This window comes from Microcaecilia unicolor, chromosome 5 (genome assembly GCF_901765095.1).
Source record: "Microcaecilia unicolor chromosome 5, aMicUni1.1, whole genome shotgun sequence".
Taxonomy (NCBI): Eukaryota; Metazoa; Chordata; class Amphibia; order Gymnophiona; family Siphonopidae; genus Microcaecilia; species Microcaecilia unicolor.
In genome coordinates this window covers 52036679-52052593 of record NC_044035.1, presented here as the reverse complement: position 1 = coordinate 52052593, position 15915 = coordinate 52036679, and the positions used below count along the sequence as shown (strand labels likewise).

Genomic DNA, 15915 nt, shown 5'->3' with positions numbered 1-15915 from the left:
TGCCCCCTAGGGTGCCCGGTTGGTGTCCTGGCATGTTAGGGGGACCAGTGCACTACGAATGCTGGCTCCTCCCATGACCAAAGGGCTTCCATTTGGTCGTTTTAGATGGGCTTCCTTAGTTTCCATTATCGACGAAAATCAGAAACGACCAAGCCTAGGGATGACCATGTCTAAGGACGACATAAATTTCAAGATTTGGGCGTTCCAGACCGTATTATCGAAATTAAATATGGACGTCCATCTTGTTTCGATAATACGGGTTTCCCCGCCCTTCCACCGGGACATTTTGTGAGGACGCCCTCAGCAAAACTTAGGCGTCCCTTTCGATTATGCCCCTCCACGTGTCGCCATAGTAGCAGTGTATCATTTATAACAAAGAAAATGAAATATACATGTGAATTACAAGAGCCAACCCAGCCGGCAACAGTAGTAGTGGTGGTGGTGGGGAGGTTTTGTGGAGGCGAAAGCATGCAGAGCTTGGTCTCTGGGGTTAGTTCCATCCCTTTTCTCTCTGTGTATGTATGTTGTGACCAGGAGGAGGGAGTGCATGGTTTGAAGAGAACACTTTCCCAATTGCTCTGTGTATCAATATGCTGCAGCTGTTAAGCATCCTTCTCCCACAGCAATACATTGGGCTATTTTTTGTTTTGTTTTTGGGGGGGGGGGGGAGCTTTATATGGAATGCCTAGTCTGATTTGGTTCATTTTTGAACCTTGTATCTCCCCTGATTTTCTCCCATGCCAAATTTGGTCATGTTCCACTTAGTTTTCAAGATCTATTTTCCCCCCAGACAGGCATTGTTGACCTGTGGGGTGTACATAGATAACAAACTTTTGGAGTGTTATTGGGAATGTGACACTTAGTACAGATTGTAGAAGACCCGAATTTATAATGCCCAAACAATAACAGAACTAACTCCACACCCAAGGGTTTTAAAAACAGAGTGTTTATTTATTTACAATAGCAGCAAAACAATATGAAAAGGCAAGAGTCATGAAACAGCAATGGTCTTATCATGAAAATAGCACAGTGTAAAAGCACATGAATCCATAAACAGACGTATAATTGTCAATTACTAACTCATGGCACTTATAAAACAACTATATATGGCAACTATACAACCTGAAGGGAGACATCCAGCAGATAGCAGAGTGTTCCTCAGAAGGACCTAGTCAAGTAGCACAACAGGGCTGCACTCAGATGGAATAGAAAACAGCAGACCTTTGCCTCAGATATGAGCCTCTTTTATACAGAAATTATAATCTGCAGCTGGGCTAATGATTTACATTCTGGCCTTGTTGTCAATGCACAATTGACTTTGTTTATCCCAAATATTGTGACTTCAAGGGCCAAAATATTGTCTCTCTGGTGCCACGTTGAAGGGTACACCTTGACAATGAACCTGGGTTTCATAAACAATGTGTAGTTTTGCCAGCCACAGCGCCTCTCCAGCTGCAAGGGAAATTCCAAGAGTCCTTGGCTGGTCTGGCCATGATGTCAGTGCTGATGACAACATTGTTAGTCTGGTACAGTGGCACCCTTGGCAGCATTGTCTTGTTTGGTTTGGAAGGCCGAGACTCATTAAGCAAGAGGCTTTAGCAGTGAAAGATGAAATAAGTCAGAGTCTGTATTTTAAAAGTCAGGTTGTTAATGCTGGATAGTGCTATGTATTATAATCCCATATATCTTTGTTATATAGGAACATGCATTGCTGTATATAGTGTTTTCATATATTGCTTCTTTTGCTCCTACAGACCCCTCATGAATAGTTTATTTTTAATATTCCATTGGGTTGGAAAGAGGGGAAAAAAACCTCTGAAAATCTGTTTGCTCTGCAACTTTTCTTTTACAGTCTTCTAGTACCATCCTCCAACTTCTGTTAATTTTAAGTCATCAACAAATGAACAAATCTTAATGTCTGATAAATCTCCCGAAAGCACTGATTTCTGTGGCATACTGCTGATCTGGAATATTTGGGTGGGGGCTATGGCCCCTGAGTACTAGCCTGAAGGGGCTCTTGGAAGAGGAGCTGGGAGATCAAAAAACAAAACTATGGGGCCTTTGTAATGTGTGTGGGGGGGGGGGAGTTGCACAAATATAATTTTTTCTTTTAGACACTGAAGACCCATGGTATAGCACTGACCGATTTATTGTATTTATTCTTTTGGAGCTTATAACAAGACCATATTTTGCTTATAGAGGGTAACTTTTTTTTTTTTATACCAGGTGCCTAGGAAAAATTGAAAAAATGTACATACTTGATATAGGCAACATAAACATCTTCATATCCTTGACTGAATGGTAGAAGCCCCTTTTGCAGTAATAAGAGCAATGAGTCATTTGCATAAGTGACTACCAACTTTGCACAGCAGGGTGGTATAATTTTAACCCATTCTTCTTGCCAGAAACTTAAAATTTTCAGGTTCGCTCAGTAATAGTCTCTGGCCTTGTCTTGCCACACTTTTTTTTTTTTTTTTTTATTGTATTCAGTTCTGGTCTTTGACTGGGTTACTCCTACTTGTTCAGTTTTTTCACATTCTTCTTTCAAAAAAAAAAAAATACAGGATACTGTACACTCATGGTACAGTGCCTCTCAGCCTTTCTCTGTCCTTGTTTGGCATCACTCAGGCCTAGGAAGATTTCTGGCCCATTAGTTGTCTGTTACTGGCCTTGCCTTATGCACATGATTATCTCCGCAAGAGAGTTTCTGTGACTCAGCAAACTTGATGGTCAGGCAGTTTTTCTGCAACTCCTACATATCCTATAGTAGCAACCTGATCTGTACACTTGCATTCAACCCTGCCCACAACCAATAAAGAGAAGGGGGTATGAAGCTTTGCTGATGTATTCTTTGTGGCATGTGGAGGTTTTTCTGACTCCCCACCCTTATTCTAATGAAGACTTCAACCCTTTTTCTTCACCAGAAGTCTGTCTGTGAGATATCTTAATGTATTTTTTATCCCTTCTGTCCCTATGGAGCACCCCGCTATGGTTCCTTCTACCTCCAACCCCAGTGGAATTGTGCTTCCTTCCCAATGCCACTGGAGATCTCTCTTCTGCAACACGTTAAGTGTCTGTTCAGTGAGTCTGAGTCTCTCTGTCTCTGCTGTCCTGGTTTGTAACTTTGAAATTTATTTTTTTTTTAGGACCGCCGCTATGCAGACCTGACAGAGGACCAGCTGCCAACCTGTGAGAGTCTGAAGGACACTATTGCCCGGGCCCTCCCCTTCTGGAATGAGGAAATTGTTCCACAGATCAAAGAGGGCAAGAGGGTTCTGATTGTAGCTCATGGCAACAGCCTACGAGGGATTGTCAAGCATTTGGAGGGTGGGTAATACCACTCATTTTGGGCATTCATTCTTCATATATAAGTAAAGCAGAAGCCCAAGTACTGATGGTGTGCGTTTTACCCATCAAAAATGAGAGTGGTGAAGGAATGAGGCTTTTGTCTCAAACTTTGCCATCTTTTGTTCTGTCTTGGCTCTCAGACCGAAGAATGACTGGTATTCTTCCAACAGAATTTGGTTTGATTTATTTTTTTTTCTTCTACAGAGAGTTGATAACTCTCTTCAGAAGCTGCACAGTACTCATCACCAGGGAGTAACAGGCCACAAGCCTGACTGTTACATCTTTGACTTTTCAGTGTGGAGTGTCATTGATAGACTACAGTCAGTATAATTATGCCTTTGCAAAATGTTTTTGTTCTCTGAAACAATTTGATTTCCTTTGTGTGACTGGAAAAAGATCAGAACAGCAATATGATATTCTTGCTGAACTCTTCAAGCTGGCCCAGATCTGTTTCAGTAGTGCTTGCAATGCAGCCAAATTGCAAAGGACAGTGATGCTATATTAGCCAGCCAACAGCAGAAGGCATCATAACACTATGAAACAAATATTAAATTGGATGTATCAAATAACTCATTATCACTCTAATAATTTCTGGGTCCAAGGTCTGCTTCTAGTTTAATGGCCTTGTTAGGGTGAAGACAAAGCTATTATAAACAGAGGTTAAAATGTTTTTTTGTTGTATTTTACCTGGGGCTGTAGGGTTGAGGCCAGTGGGTGATGGCACTGGTGCAAATGGTCAGATGGGGGCCCCTACGGGTGCTGGGACATACCAAAAGTGAAGCTGTTGTTTCTGTGCCCACATGAGCACACTAGAAGATATAGGACCAAGCAATGCATTATGGTAGAAATGGGAACCAGCGGATTGATGCATGCATGAGTGTGCCTTTGAAAGGAGATTGCCCTGCAGGATAAACAGCAGGCACCTGGTCCAATTGAAAAAAAAAATGCTGCAGATATTGAGGGTGACCCTGGTAGGGTAAAAGAGAAAAATGGATTTGCATTTTTTGTATGGTTTGAACCGAGGGACGAGTGTGACTGTGGTGAACTGGAATGGTGGGGCGAGAAATGAAAGTACAATTAGTATTGAAGATGTTAGGCATGCAGTGGTGTGCTGGAGCAGGCTCTCGAGAGCCGTTTGTTAAGTTTTTAAGAATTTTGGGAGCCGGTTCTCCATGGCTACTTTAACAAATGGATCCCAAAATGTGGGCTTGGGCCCCTCCTGAATTCTCTTTTACTTTGCTGGCGAGAGAGAGCCCCCTGTTAACAATTTATCAGCACACCCCTGGGCATGTGAGATGCTGAATCAGCATGAACGTATGGGGTTATTTCAATGGATGTGTGAGTGAGTTTGGGCAGGCCTTGTGTACTGAAATTGGAATCTGTATGAATATTGGGAAGATTGAAATGGAAAATAAATGCTTTAAAGAGGACAGACGTTTTTAAATAAGATCTGAGGAGGTGAAGCGAAACTAATATTAATGGAAAAAGAGTATCTGAGTGAATTCTTTGGAATTTTGGGTTTATTTCTGAGTGGTTTTGCAAAACGGAGTAGTGATGCTTGTAGGAATGGAATGTGAGAAATAAAAACATGAATCTGGCTGCACACCACAACAGAGAATCCTGTGCAGGAAGCCTTGCTTAAAAGAGAGAAACTGTTGTTTTTTTTGTTTTTTACATTGGGGTATGGGCTGAAGGTCTGGAAGAAGCAGGTTTTCTGTGAGAAGGATCTGGTATGAAAGAGGTTGAAGTAGTGTGAGATTGAGAGATTGTAAGGAGAAAATGTTATGTTTAATGTGACTAACTGTTTTGAGTTGGATTTGAAGGAGAAGTAATTTTAAAGAGAAGATAATATGAGAAAATTGTATGGAGTGTGAGTATGTGAGAACATTTTGTCTGTAAAATACTGAAGAGAAATTTGGGGAAATTTGAATTTCCATTTTTTATTTTTGTTTCTGCCAGCACAAAGGGTTGAATGTTTATATATAAATTTTGCAGGGATCTTTACACAAGTACACACAAGTAATGCCACACTGGGAAAAGACCAAGGGTCCATTGAGCCCAGCATCCTGTCCACGACAGCGGCCAATCCAGCTGGCGCTAAACGCTAAAACTCAGCTGGCGCTAAACACTGATACACCCATTGTATTCCTATGGGCATCTCGGTGTTTAGCGCCAGCTGATTTTTGTCATGAACTAAAAAACGCTAGCACACTTTAGTAAAAGGTGACCTGAGTTTTAAAAGCTAGGATAATAGGAGTTCAAGCTGGAAGAAACAATGAAGACTTTAAGCTCCTACACAAGACAGATGAAGAACTGTGACCAGATATCTTATTGCAGCTTCAGTTGTGTGTTTAAAATTTAGAGAAATTGTTATCCTGTAAATTCAGCTGAATTGATTTTAAAAACAGTTTTTAATTATATTACTGTATTGACCTATCGGACCGACCGTTCACTTGTCTATTAGATTGTAAGCTCTTTGAGCAGGGACTGTCTCTCTTTGTTAAATTGTACAGCGCTGCGTAACCCTAGTAGCGCTCTAGAAATGTTAAGTAGTAGTAGTAGTAGTAGTAGAATTATAAATATTCTAATTGTCATTGTGCAATAATACCAGGATTAAACCACTTTACATCGTACTAAGAACTACCTTATTGCAACTAAATTTGGGTATTAATGCACAGTTTTTTGTAACATCTCTAATGCTCTGTTGTGGTCTAAATCCTTTTTGTTTCCTTTAGAGTATTTTTAATATTTAGAATGAGGTCAGTGTCTTTGTACACCCCTATCAAAGGAAGGTAAATTTGTCTGAGGTAATGGCCATTGACTATATTAACTGGTAATTGGTAAGACAGTTAACTGCCTTTATAATAAAGGATGAAGTTAGACTATAGAATCATTTGAGCAATATAGAAGAAAGTTTATGGCAAAGAGACTTGGATAGAATACCATTGGAATAGGCTTTAATTTTCCTGTTTTGAAATGTGTAGGTATGTCAGAAGAGGCTATCATGGAACTCAACCTACCCACTGGCATCCCTGTGGTCTATGAGCTGGACAAGAACCTCAAGCCCATCAAGCCCATGCAGTTCCTGGGGGATGAGGAGACTGTCCGCAAGGCCATGGAGGCTGTGGCTGCTCAAGGCAAAGCGAAGAAGTGATCAGTGTTCATTAGAAAATGAGCTTCAAGCAGCAACTCCTCTTCCACCTCTTCCACATACCCAATTGCTGTATGCTTAGGAACTCTGAAATATGGCTGTCAGTAAGACTGCAAAAGTAATTTAGCACCTCATACTGAATAATTAAACCCCATTTAAACAAAATAAATACAATAACATGGATATAGATAGAACAAAATGGACCAGCACCTTTTTAGTAGATATGTTTACATCATTCCAGAATGGTTACTTTTGCCGGGTAATCCTTACCCTTTAAAGTGGTAGTGAGTTGGATTAAACCCTATCCCTAATCCCTCTAAGGTAGGTTATGCACAGTTTACAAAGGTTTGGCTCCCATATGCACTGTTGTAATGGAGAGAGATGAGATCTCTAAAGAACAGTTCAGGGCTGTCTAAAAGGGCCGTTCTTTCCCAGGACCCAGTTAGATCTTTTACCTTCTCACAACTTCTCTCATTGGGCCAACATCACTTTCACATTATATGGTTAAGGAGTCATTTAAGATTTTGTAACTGCGGAACAGAGTTGGGACTGTGTTATCCTTCCCTGGCTCATTTTGGAGTCCAGGATTAGTGCTTATCTTGGGTCACACTTATTGTGTTGCAAGCATTCCATATTTTGTTTGGATGTGTACCTGTTGCTGCACACCCTTAAAAAAAAGGATAATTTGTATTCTAGTATTGCAATTGGAGTGCTTTAATAAGTACAGATGTCCAGGGTTTTTTTTTTTTTAAGATAATATACTATAGTTAATTATTTTCTGATTTCTTTTAGTGTATGCCTGTGTAATTTAAGATGTCATGGATGCTGAGTGAGCTGGTTGTTTCAGACAGGAATCTGCACATCTGACCTATATTTTAGAATTCCTATGGACTGCTGGAAACACAGCCCCCCCCCCCCTTTACTATGTTGCGCCAGTAAAATTAAGATAATTTTACACATGTGTGGGGTCCACCATGGATCAGGCTTCACTGAATCTGGTTCCGTTGTTCTTTGCCTACCTGTTTGCCCCTATAGTAAAGACTTTGCACTTGATTCACTGTAACTGTGATACATATTTCTATTCCTTTGTTTCAATCCCATATCAATAAAGGAGTAATGTGCAATACTGTTTCTGGTAATTTTTTCAAGTAGCTGAGAAATTTTTCAGGTATAAAGTGTGACTATATCTATGCTCACTAAACAGTTAAAAGTATATCTATTCTGGCTACCTTATGGACAAATAGAATTTTCTTTCCATTGGCCTTTCCCACTGTTCCAGAACCTGTGGGATAGTTGTGTCCATCAACCAGTAGGTGGAGATAGAGAACTGAAAACGCTATTTCTCTTGGCTTCCAGACTGGCTCATCAGTATTTATGTAGATGAACAGTAAGGAGAAACTCAGAATAAACACAACAACTTTAAAGAACTCTCTAGCCAGAAGCAAATGTGGGGATCTCTCTCATCTTCGAACAACTTTATAGAGAAAAAGAGATATGCAAGAAGCACCATGAAAGGTGACAATCATTATTTGAACCATTACTTCACAATGACTAACATCTCGGAAACCATTGACAGGCCTCTGGAATAGTGGGAAGAAATAATGAAAAGAACATTTATTAGGTAAGACATAATTTCTCCTTCCATCACATTTCTTCCCACTATTCCAGGGGAAGATTCTGAAAAGCCCAAAAGGCTAAATTAAGGTTCCACTTGACACGACATATAAAAGAGAAGCGACCTGCTCCCTGCAAAAATTGAATGGCATCCAGGTGAGCTGCAAGAGCCATCTTCTGTAGTCGTCCCCTGAAACAGGCCAAAGCCAGAACCTGAACTTTTAGAGGACCCAATGCCAATCCTTTCTGAAGGCCTGCTTGGAGAAATGTTAAGATGTGCACAATCTGAGCAGAGAAGGGAGAACATTCGAGGGCTGGTGTTCTGAGTGCAGACTTTTGCCACAGCCTTGCATATGCTATGGATCTAGAGAGTTTCCAAGCCCCAAAGCAAGGTAGCAATGACCGAATCAGAACAACCTCTTTGTCTCAACCAAGCTCTTTTAATGGCCAAGCTGCAAGACCAAAGGGCTACGAATCCTCCCATGAGCACCAGACCTTTCTTCAGTAGGTTGTATCTAGTGCTGTTAGCTAATTCAGTTCAGCTCAGGTTCTCTGCTACAATCTGAAACTGGGGAGGCCGGTCTCATTCATTAGAACATAAAAATAGCCATACTGGGTCAGACCAATGGTCCATCTAGCCCAGTATCCTGTTTCCAACAGTTGCCAATCCAGAATAGTAGCTACATTCCATACTACCAATCCCAGGGCAAGCAGTGGATTCCTATGTCTATCTGAATAGCAGACTATGAACTTTTCCTCCAGGAACATGTCCAAGGTTTTTGTTTTTTTTTGAACCTAGAAACACTAACCGCTGTCTCTAGCAACGAGTTCCATAGCTTAACTATTGAGTAAAAAAAATATTTCCTCCTATTTGTTTTAAAAGTATTTGTAACTTCATTGAGTGTCCCCTAGTCATTGTACTTTTTGAAACAGTAAAAAATCGATTCACTTTTACCTGTTCTACACCACTCAGGATTTTGTAGACGACAGTCATATGCCCCCTCAGCTGTCTCCTTTCCAAGCTGAAGAGCCCTAACCTCTTTAGCCTTTCATAATATAAGAGGCGTTGCATCCCCTATATCATTTTGGTCATTCTTCATATGGGGACCAGAATGTATTTATTTTTTTATTCATTTATTTGTTGCATTTGTATCCCACATTTTCCCACCTATTTGCAGGCTCAATGTGGCTTACATAGTACCGTATTGGCGATCGTCAGTTCCGGTCTAACGGTTACAAAGTGAGTAATGGTATAATAAGGTTCGTGTGTACAAGACACAATAGTGGATCGTAGGTAGGGGTAGTTATATTTTGTCCATACGTTCTTTGCTTTCGCTTGTGTTGCAGGGTTTAGGTATTTAGGTTGGGTCGGTAGGGTAGTCCATTTCGAACAGATTAGTTTTTAGTAATTTCCGGAAGTTTAGGTGGTCATACGTTTTTACAGCTTTAGGTAATGTGCTCCGTAGTTGTGTACTTATATAGGAGAAGCTAGATCCATAAGTTGATTTGTATTTGAGTCCTTTGCAGTTTGGGTAATGGAGATTCAGGTATGTTCGTGCTGATTTTGTTGTGTTTCTAGTTGGCAGGTCTGTGAGGTCTGTCATATACCCCGGGGCTTCGTCGTAGATAATTTTGTGAACCAGTGTGCAGGTTTTGAACGCAATACGTTCTTTGATAGGGAGCTAGTGCAGTTTTTCTCGGAGGGGTTTGACACTTTCGAATCGTGTTTTTCCAAATACGAGCCTTGCTGCCGTGTTTTGGGCGGTCTGAAGTTTCTTTATGATTTGTTCTTTACATTCCGCATAGATTCCGTTGCAGTAATCTACATGACTTAGTACCATACCCCTATCACTACAATCAACACAGACATCCCATCCGCAGACAAACTGGCTAACTACTTTAACGAAAAAATAATAAAATTACGCAGCACACTTCCTCAGCACAACACCGACATCGAAAACTTCTTCAACGACCTGGACCTAATACCTGGTGGATACCTAGCTGACCACTTCTAGTCAACATTTACCACCCTCACCACTGAACCAGTCACACAAGCAACTCATAGGTTCGCGAACACCCACTGCAAACTGGATATATGTCCCAGTCATCTACTTAAATCCGCCCCCGGCCGCTTCATAGCAGACCTCACTTCCCACCTAAACTTCATTCTACAACAGGGCCTCTTCCCCAAAGAATATGGTAACATCCTACTCACCCCAATACCAAAAGACACTAAGAAAAACACAAACGATCTCACCAACTACCGCCCAGTTGCATCTATCCCACTAGTAGTCAAATTGATGGAAAGCTTGGTGACCAAACAGCTTACGGAATACATGGATAAGTTCTCCATACTACACAATTCACAATCATGGCGTGAAACATTTTTTTGGAGACCAAGTGCACTTGATTGACCAACTGGAAGTGTGTGTCCAGGTGCACTCCTAAAAGCCGCAGGCTGTTGGCAATCGGAAGAGCAAAACCCCTTACTTGAAGTATGGTGTCAAGTATTTGGGTGTGGTTGGATGAGAGTACTGCTATTTATTTGGTTCTACATGCCCGATTAGCTATGTGGGCACTGACACTGAATATTGCTGACATTCACATAACTCTCGGCTCTGCCCCCTGTATGCTCCTAGGGTTACCATATGGCTCCAGAAAAAAAAAAGATGACAGATTGAGCCAGTCCGGATTTTACTTCTGATACCTGCTCACTTCCAACATGGCTGGTGAGTGCCTATATTCAGTAGTACTGTCCTAAGTGCTGCTGAATACCAGTGACTCTACTGCCCATTTAATTCACTTCGAATATCAATTCAGCTTTCTTTTGAAGTGGCCCAGTTTCAGCAGGCTGATTTTAGGCCAGTCCTCGATTTCTGACAACCCTGTGGTGATGGATTATGGGACCTGCAGCGCTGATTTTATTTAGATTGAATCAAGGATTACAATTATCACTGCTTTGGAATGCAAGTTCAAAATCAGGACTGGCCAGAACTTCTCCTTCCTGGTATTGGGTAACTTGGCAGCTGTGGTTCTCTTGGTTTCTCTCTCAGAACCTCTTTATTTTATGTCTATTTCAATTTGAATATAACCGCTTAACCCGACCTGCAGACCAAAGCAGTGCACAAATACAAAAAAATAGAAATGACAAAGAAAGGAATGCTACTAATAATAGGAAAGCAAACCGTAAGCATATACACAAAAAAAATCTATTATACAGTTACAGTTAGTTCACTTATAGCCTTCTGTTTCCCATGAATATAATTCACAGGGGATTACAGCAAGATTCTAGAACACAATAGTGTAGGAAGTTACATAATATAAATACAAAATAATACTTACACCTTAAAGCAGTATCACATAATAATAATAACGATAAAACTATAATCAGATTATTTCTTTGTCACATAAAGCTGAAATAATAGTGTCTTCAGACCTTTCTTAAACATGGTATAGTTTGTAAGAATTTCCAAAATTTTGCAGCTTGAAAAGCAAACAAACAATTAAAAAGCTTCTTTGAGGTAATACCTTTAGCATTCGGGGCATCAAATAATGCCGATTTCCGGAAGTTATGTAAATAACTCGCCAATGTATAATGCACAAGAGTGGTCATATATAATGGAACTTGTCCAAATGTAATTTTCCATAGCAAACAGCCCAATATCCTCACCTCATGAGTCCTAATAAAGTAAGGAGTAATTCTATCTGTTTTATGTAGAGAGAATATTAGGCTTAAAGCCACATTTTGAACTGTTTGAATTTTTCTTAATATATATTTTGGTAAACCCAAGTAGATTATGTTACAGTAGTCAACTTTGCTAAGAATCAACACCTGCACCACTAATTGAAACAAATTTACTGTTAGATATTTATGAATTGCTCTTAATTTTCTCATTGTGTAAAAAAAAACAGTCCTTATATGGAATTTATTTGGTGCCCCATGGATAATTTATTATCCAGTATAATACCCAAACTTTTTATGGATTTATCAAGCGCAAAACAATTCCCATCAATCAGCATCTTTGATCTTAGTTCTTTATTTTGTTGTGCCCCTACTAATAAGAATTTATTTTTTTTTCCCTTATTCAATTTCAGACGGTGAGATAGCATCCAGTTGGTAATAGTAAAAAAGCAATGAGAGACAGTATCAATTAGAGTCTGAAAAGTGGTGGAAACATGGAAAATTAAAGTAATGTCATCAGCATAGATGAAGCTTGTATAACCCCCTTTCTCCAGAGTATGGCCTAAAGAAGACATAAGAACATTAAATAAAACTGGCGATAATGGTGAGCCCTGGGACACTCCTGAGGGCGTAGACCAACTGCCAGAAAGGGGTGTATCAATCATTCGGGCAACCAGGCAGTGCCTGAGGGCCCAGAGGCGATGTCCGGTACACTGCTGGTGATCTATTAGCCTCAGGGGGGGTGGGGTGGAGAAACATGTTCTTTCCTGCCCAGTCCGCTGGGCTGCTGCTATTCCCCCCGCCCGGCACCACCGTATTTTAAAAATGGCGGCTAAGACTCCCAGCTGAAGTCTCGCGAGACTGTTGAGACCTGCAAAACTACCGCTGGAAGTATCAGCTGCCATTTTGAAAACATGGCAGTGCTGGCAGGTGGGGAATAGCAGCAGCACAGCGGGCAGGAAATAACATGCCCCCCGCAGAGGCCACAATTCCACCAGGACCCCTTAGGTAGGACTGGGTCAGTGGCTGGGCGGGGGGCCCAGACCACCCTCCGTCCGCCACTGCTCTCAGATATTTCTCCCTGGAACTTTACACAATAAGACTGATAGGTTAAAAATCCCTTAAACCAGGATAAGACATTACCTGATACACCATATTTATCAAGAATTTCCAATAATACCCTGTGGTCCACCAGATCAAAAGTACTGGATAAATCCAGTTGCATAATAAGGACATCTTGACCCTAACATAGATATTTTTTCATGTGATCTAATAATATGATTATGCGGGTCTCAGTGCTGTAATCAGCACAAAAACCTGATTGTGATGTGTGTAACAGATTAAACTTATCCAAAATGAGACACCAACTGGTTTTGTGACCAAGGCCTCCATTATCTTTACAAAGTAGGAAATAGATGCCACCGGCCTGTAATTAGCTATATCTCCCTTGAAACTGCCAAATATTTTACTATGGGCATAAGAATAATCTTAGAGAAATACAGATACAAATCAAGGTAAGATATACACAAAAAGTAGCACATATGAGTTATCTTGTTGGGCAGACTGGATGGACCGTGTAGGTCTTTTTCTGCCGTCATCTACTATGTTACTATGTTCTGGAAAACCACCAGCATCAAAAATGTGCCTCAATCCAATAAAGCAAGGATTTCTTAAACCCTGTTAGCATAGATTTCATCATGTATGTTTGGACAACTATCCAGATAGCAATGAGATTTAGCAAATTTCAAGCACGTGATATCTAGCTCATCCATGATTACCTTATGAAGCTTACTTCAATCACAATTTACTAAACATTCCTCTTCAGATAATGAATTAAAATAGAAACTGTCTATATAGTTGTCAAGATTCATAGAGCGATTATATATGATGTGTTGGGTGGTGCGAGGAGACTCTTCTCAGAATGGGTTGGATGTTTCTTGAGGTTTTGGATGTGAGTAGAGAAGTATAATTGGATAACACACTCCCCCCCCCCCTTTTTTTAAATCTGTTTGAAGAATAGTGTATAGAAGAGGGGTTGGGTGGTAAATTGGGGGGGGGGGGAAGAAAATGATCAAACAGCGCTTGATGACAAACCTAGTATTTCGTTTGTACTTAGCTTATGCTGTCTCTTTTCGTTGTATATTGAATTGGGTGGCTTTTTCTTATGATGTGTCATCAATAAAATTGTTTATAATTAGAAGTGGAGGGTAGGAAGGGTTAGGGGAGGGGTATGGGTGGGGAGGAAAAGTCAAATTGTTGATGATATGATTGTTCTTATGTTCATGTTTGGAAGATTTGGCTCTGTAACATGCAATTTGTAGAGCTTGCTGTTATTTACTTTCAATTTCATCAATAAAAAATGTTGAAACATAAAATATTGAGCTAACTGATTGAAAGTAGGTAGCATATATCCAGAGATATCAGATGTGTGCACTGTATTTGTTAAAGAATTAACTATTTGAAATAGCTTATCAGTGTGAGTAATATCTCTGGCTATTATATCTGTAAAATGTTTCCTCTTTGCATTAACTATAGCTTTCTTATATGCAGTTATAGTGCTCCTCCAGTTTGATCTGGTTAGTTTTATCCCTTCTCCATAGTCTCTCTAAAGACCTACAATTACGCTTTAGGTCCATTAACTCAGATGTAAACTATTTATTACCTGCCTGTTTAATTTTTTTTCCACAGATAGGGGCTATTTTATCTAAAACTATTATACTGTGTTTATTCCAATCATTTATCTTAGCAATCTGATCTTCCTTCATCAGAGGAATTAGCAAATTTATGTCATTCCAGAAATGGGATGGATCACATTTTGGTCTACAGAATTTTGTAATTGGGTTAGATCTAAAAGTTCTTTCCCTATCTTGTGAAGCTTTCAACCACTATAGGGTGAAAGATGCCTGAAAATGATAAGACAAATAATCTGATTCCATTCTGGATCAGAAAAAGTAATATCTTTTTCAAACCCATGGGAATGAGCCAGTAGATCTAACTGATGGCTCTTCTCATAAGTTGATGAATATACAGGTAACATAAAGTCAATATTCCACAATGCCTTGTAACCTTACTGAGTGCCCGAGGACCAATCTCCGAAAGCTAAATGAAAATAATGCATTTTGACGAGACATTTTAATTTTTTTTAGCAGATGCTCAGAGTGAAGAAAAGGAAGTAAATTATTCCAAAGTTAGTAGACTCCTAGTGGGCGTGCTTAGGTGTGAAAGTAGGGATCTTAGTGTACGTGATGGCGACATAAGGAATAGTCAACATAGACAGATAAGAGGGAAGTCCTGAATAATAAGCAGTGTGAACTACAACAGACTATTTTCAATGATGAACCCATCCTTAAATGAAAAAGGCACTAGGAAAGCATAAAGAGCATAAAGAGTCAAGGCATTATTTTTCCATATGATGACAGAAAGACCAGGGTAGAGGGTTTTTATCTTGGTGCCTGTGGTTTGAACAGTTTTTTGCGGATCCTTCGTGCTGTCCAGGGCTTGGTCTCCCTGTGAAACCCCTTCAATTCTTCCTGGAAGTCTTGGTGCAGCATGTGCACATAGGCCTGAGGTTCACAGAGACCCTGAGGGAAGAAGTAGACATTACTAACACTGAGTCAAAAAGAGCCTTCCACTCAGTTATTGAAATTGCTAATTTTAGGGGGGCCTTTTACAAAGCCACACTAGCATTTTGAGCTTGTGGTAAAAATCAGCTGGCAGTAAACACTGAGATGCCTATAGTGGCAGCTGAATTTTACCACGAGCTAAAAACACTAGCACAGTTTTGTGAAAGGTCTCCTTATTGTTCAGGAAGAGTACAGCTGGGCATCAGGGCCGCCAAGAGCCGGGCCCGGGACAAGGCTGCCCCCGGGCCCCCCACCCGAGGTCGCCGCCCACGCGAGATCGCCGGGCCCCCCGCTGCCCACCCACCTGAGGTCGCCGGGCCCCCCTCCACCCGCTATCGGGCCGAGCCCTTGGAACTAACCTTAAGCCTCCTTTCACTTTGTAGCAAGCAGCGGCAGGGCAGACCTCTCCTCCTTCCTTCCTTCCATGCCCCGCCCTCATGGATGTTACGTCAGGCGAGGGCGGGACATGGAAGGAAGAAGTGGCCTGATCTGCTGCT

At 40.7% G+C, this 15915-nt stretch overlaps 2 protein-coding genes across 5 annotated transcripts in view; one reads left to right on the top strand and one right to left on the bottom strand.

The window, feature by feature from the left end:
* Positions 1-7628, top strand: part of PGAM1 (phosphoglycerate mutase 1) — a 30029-nt gene extending 22401 nt beyond the window's left edge. For all 3 annotated transcript variants that reach the window (XM_030202879.1, XM_030202880.1, XM_030202878.1), the window contains exons 4-5: positions 3147-3327; positions 6333-7628. In XM_030202879.1, coding sequence (XP_030058739.1) covers positions 3147-3327; positions 6333-6502 — 351 coding nt within the window. In that variant the 3' untranslated portion in view covers positions 6503-7628. The remainder of the gene's footprint in view (positions 1-3146; positions 3328-6332) is intronic.
* A 7560-nt stretch (positions 7629-15188) lies between these two features.
* The window catches only part of LOC115471106 (M-phase inducer phosphatase 3-like), a 48505-nt gene continuing 47778 nt past the window's right edge, over positions 15189-15915 (bottom strand). For both annotated transcript variants that reach the window (XM_030204788.1, XM_030204789.1), the window contains exon 12: positions 15189-15376. In XM_030204788.1, coding sequence (XP_030060648.1) covers positions 15236-15376 — 141 coding nt within the window. In that variant the 3' untranslated portion in view covers positions 15189-15235. The remainder of the gene's footprint in view (positions 15377-15915) is intronic.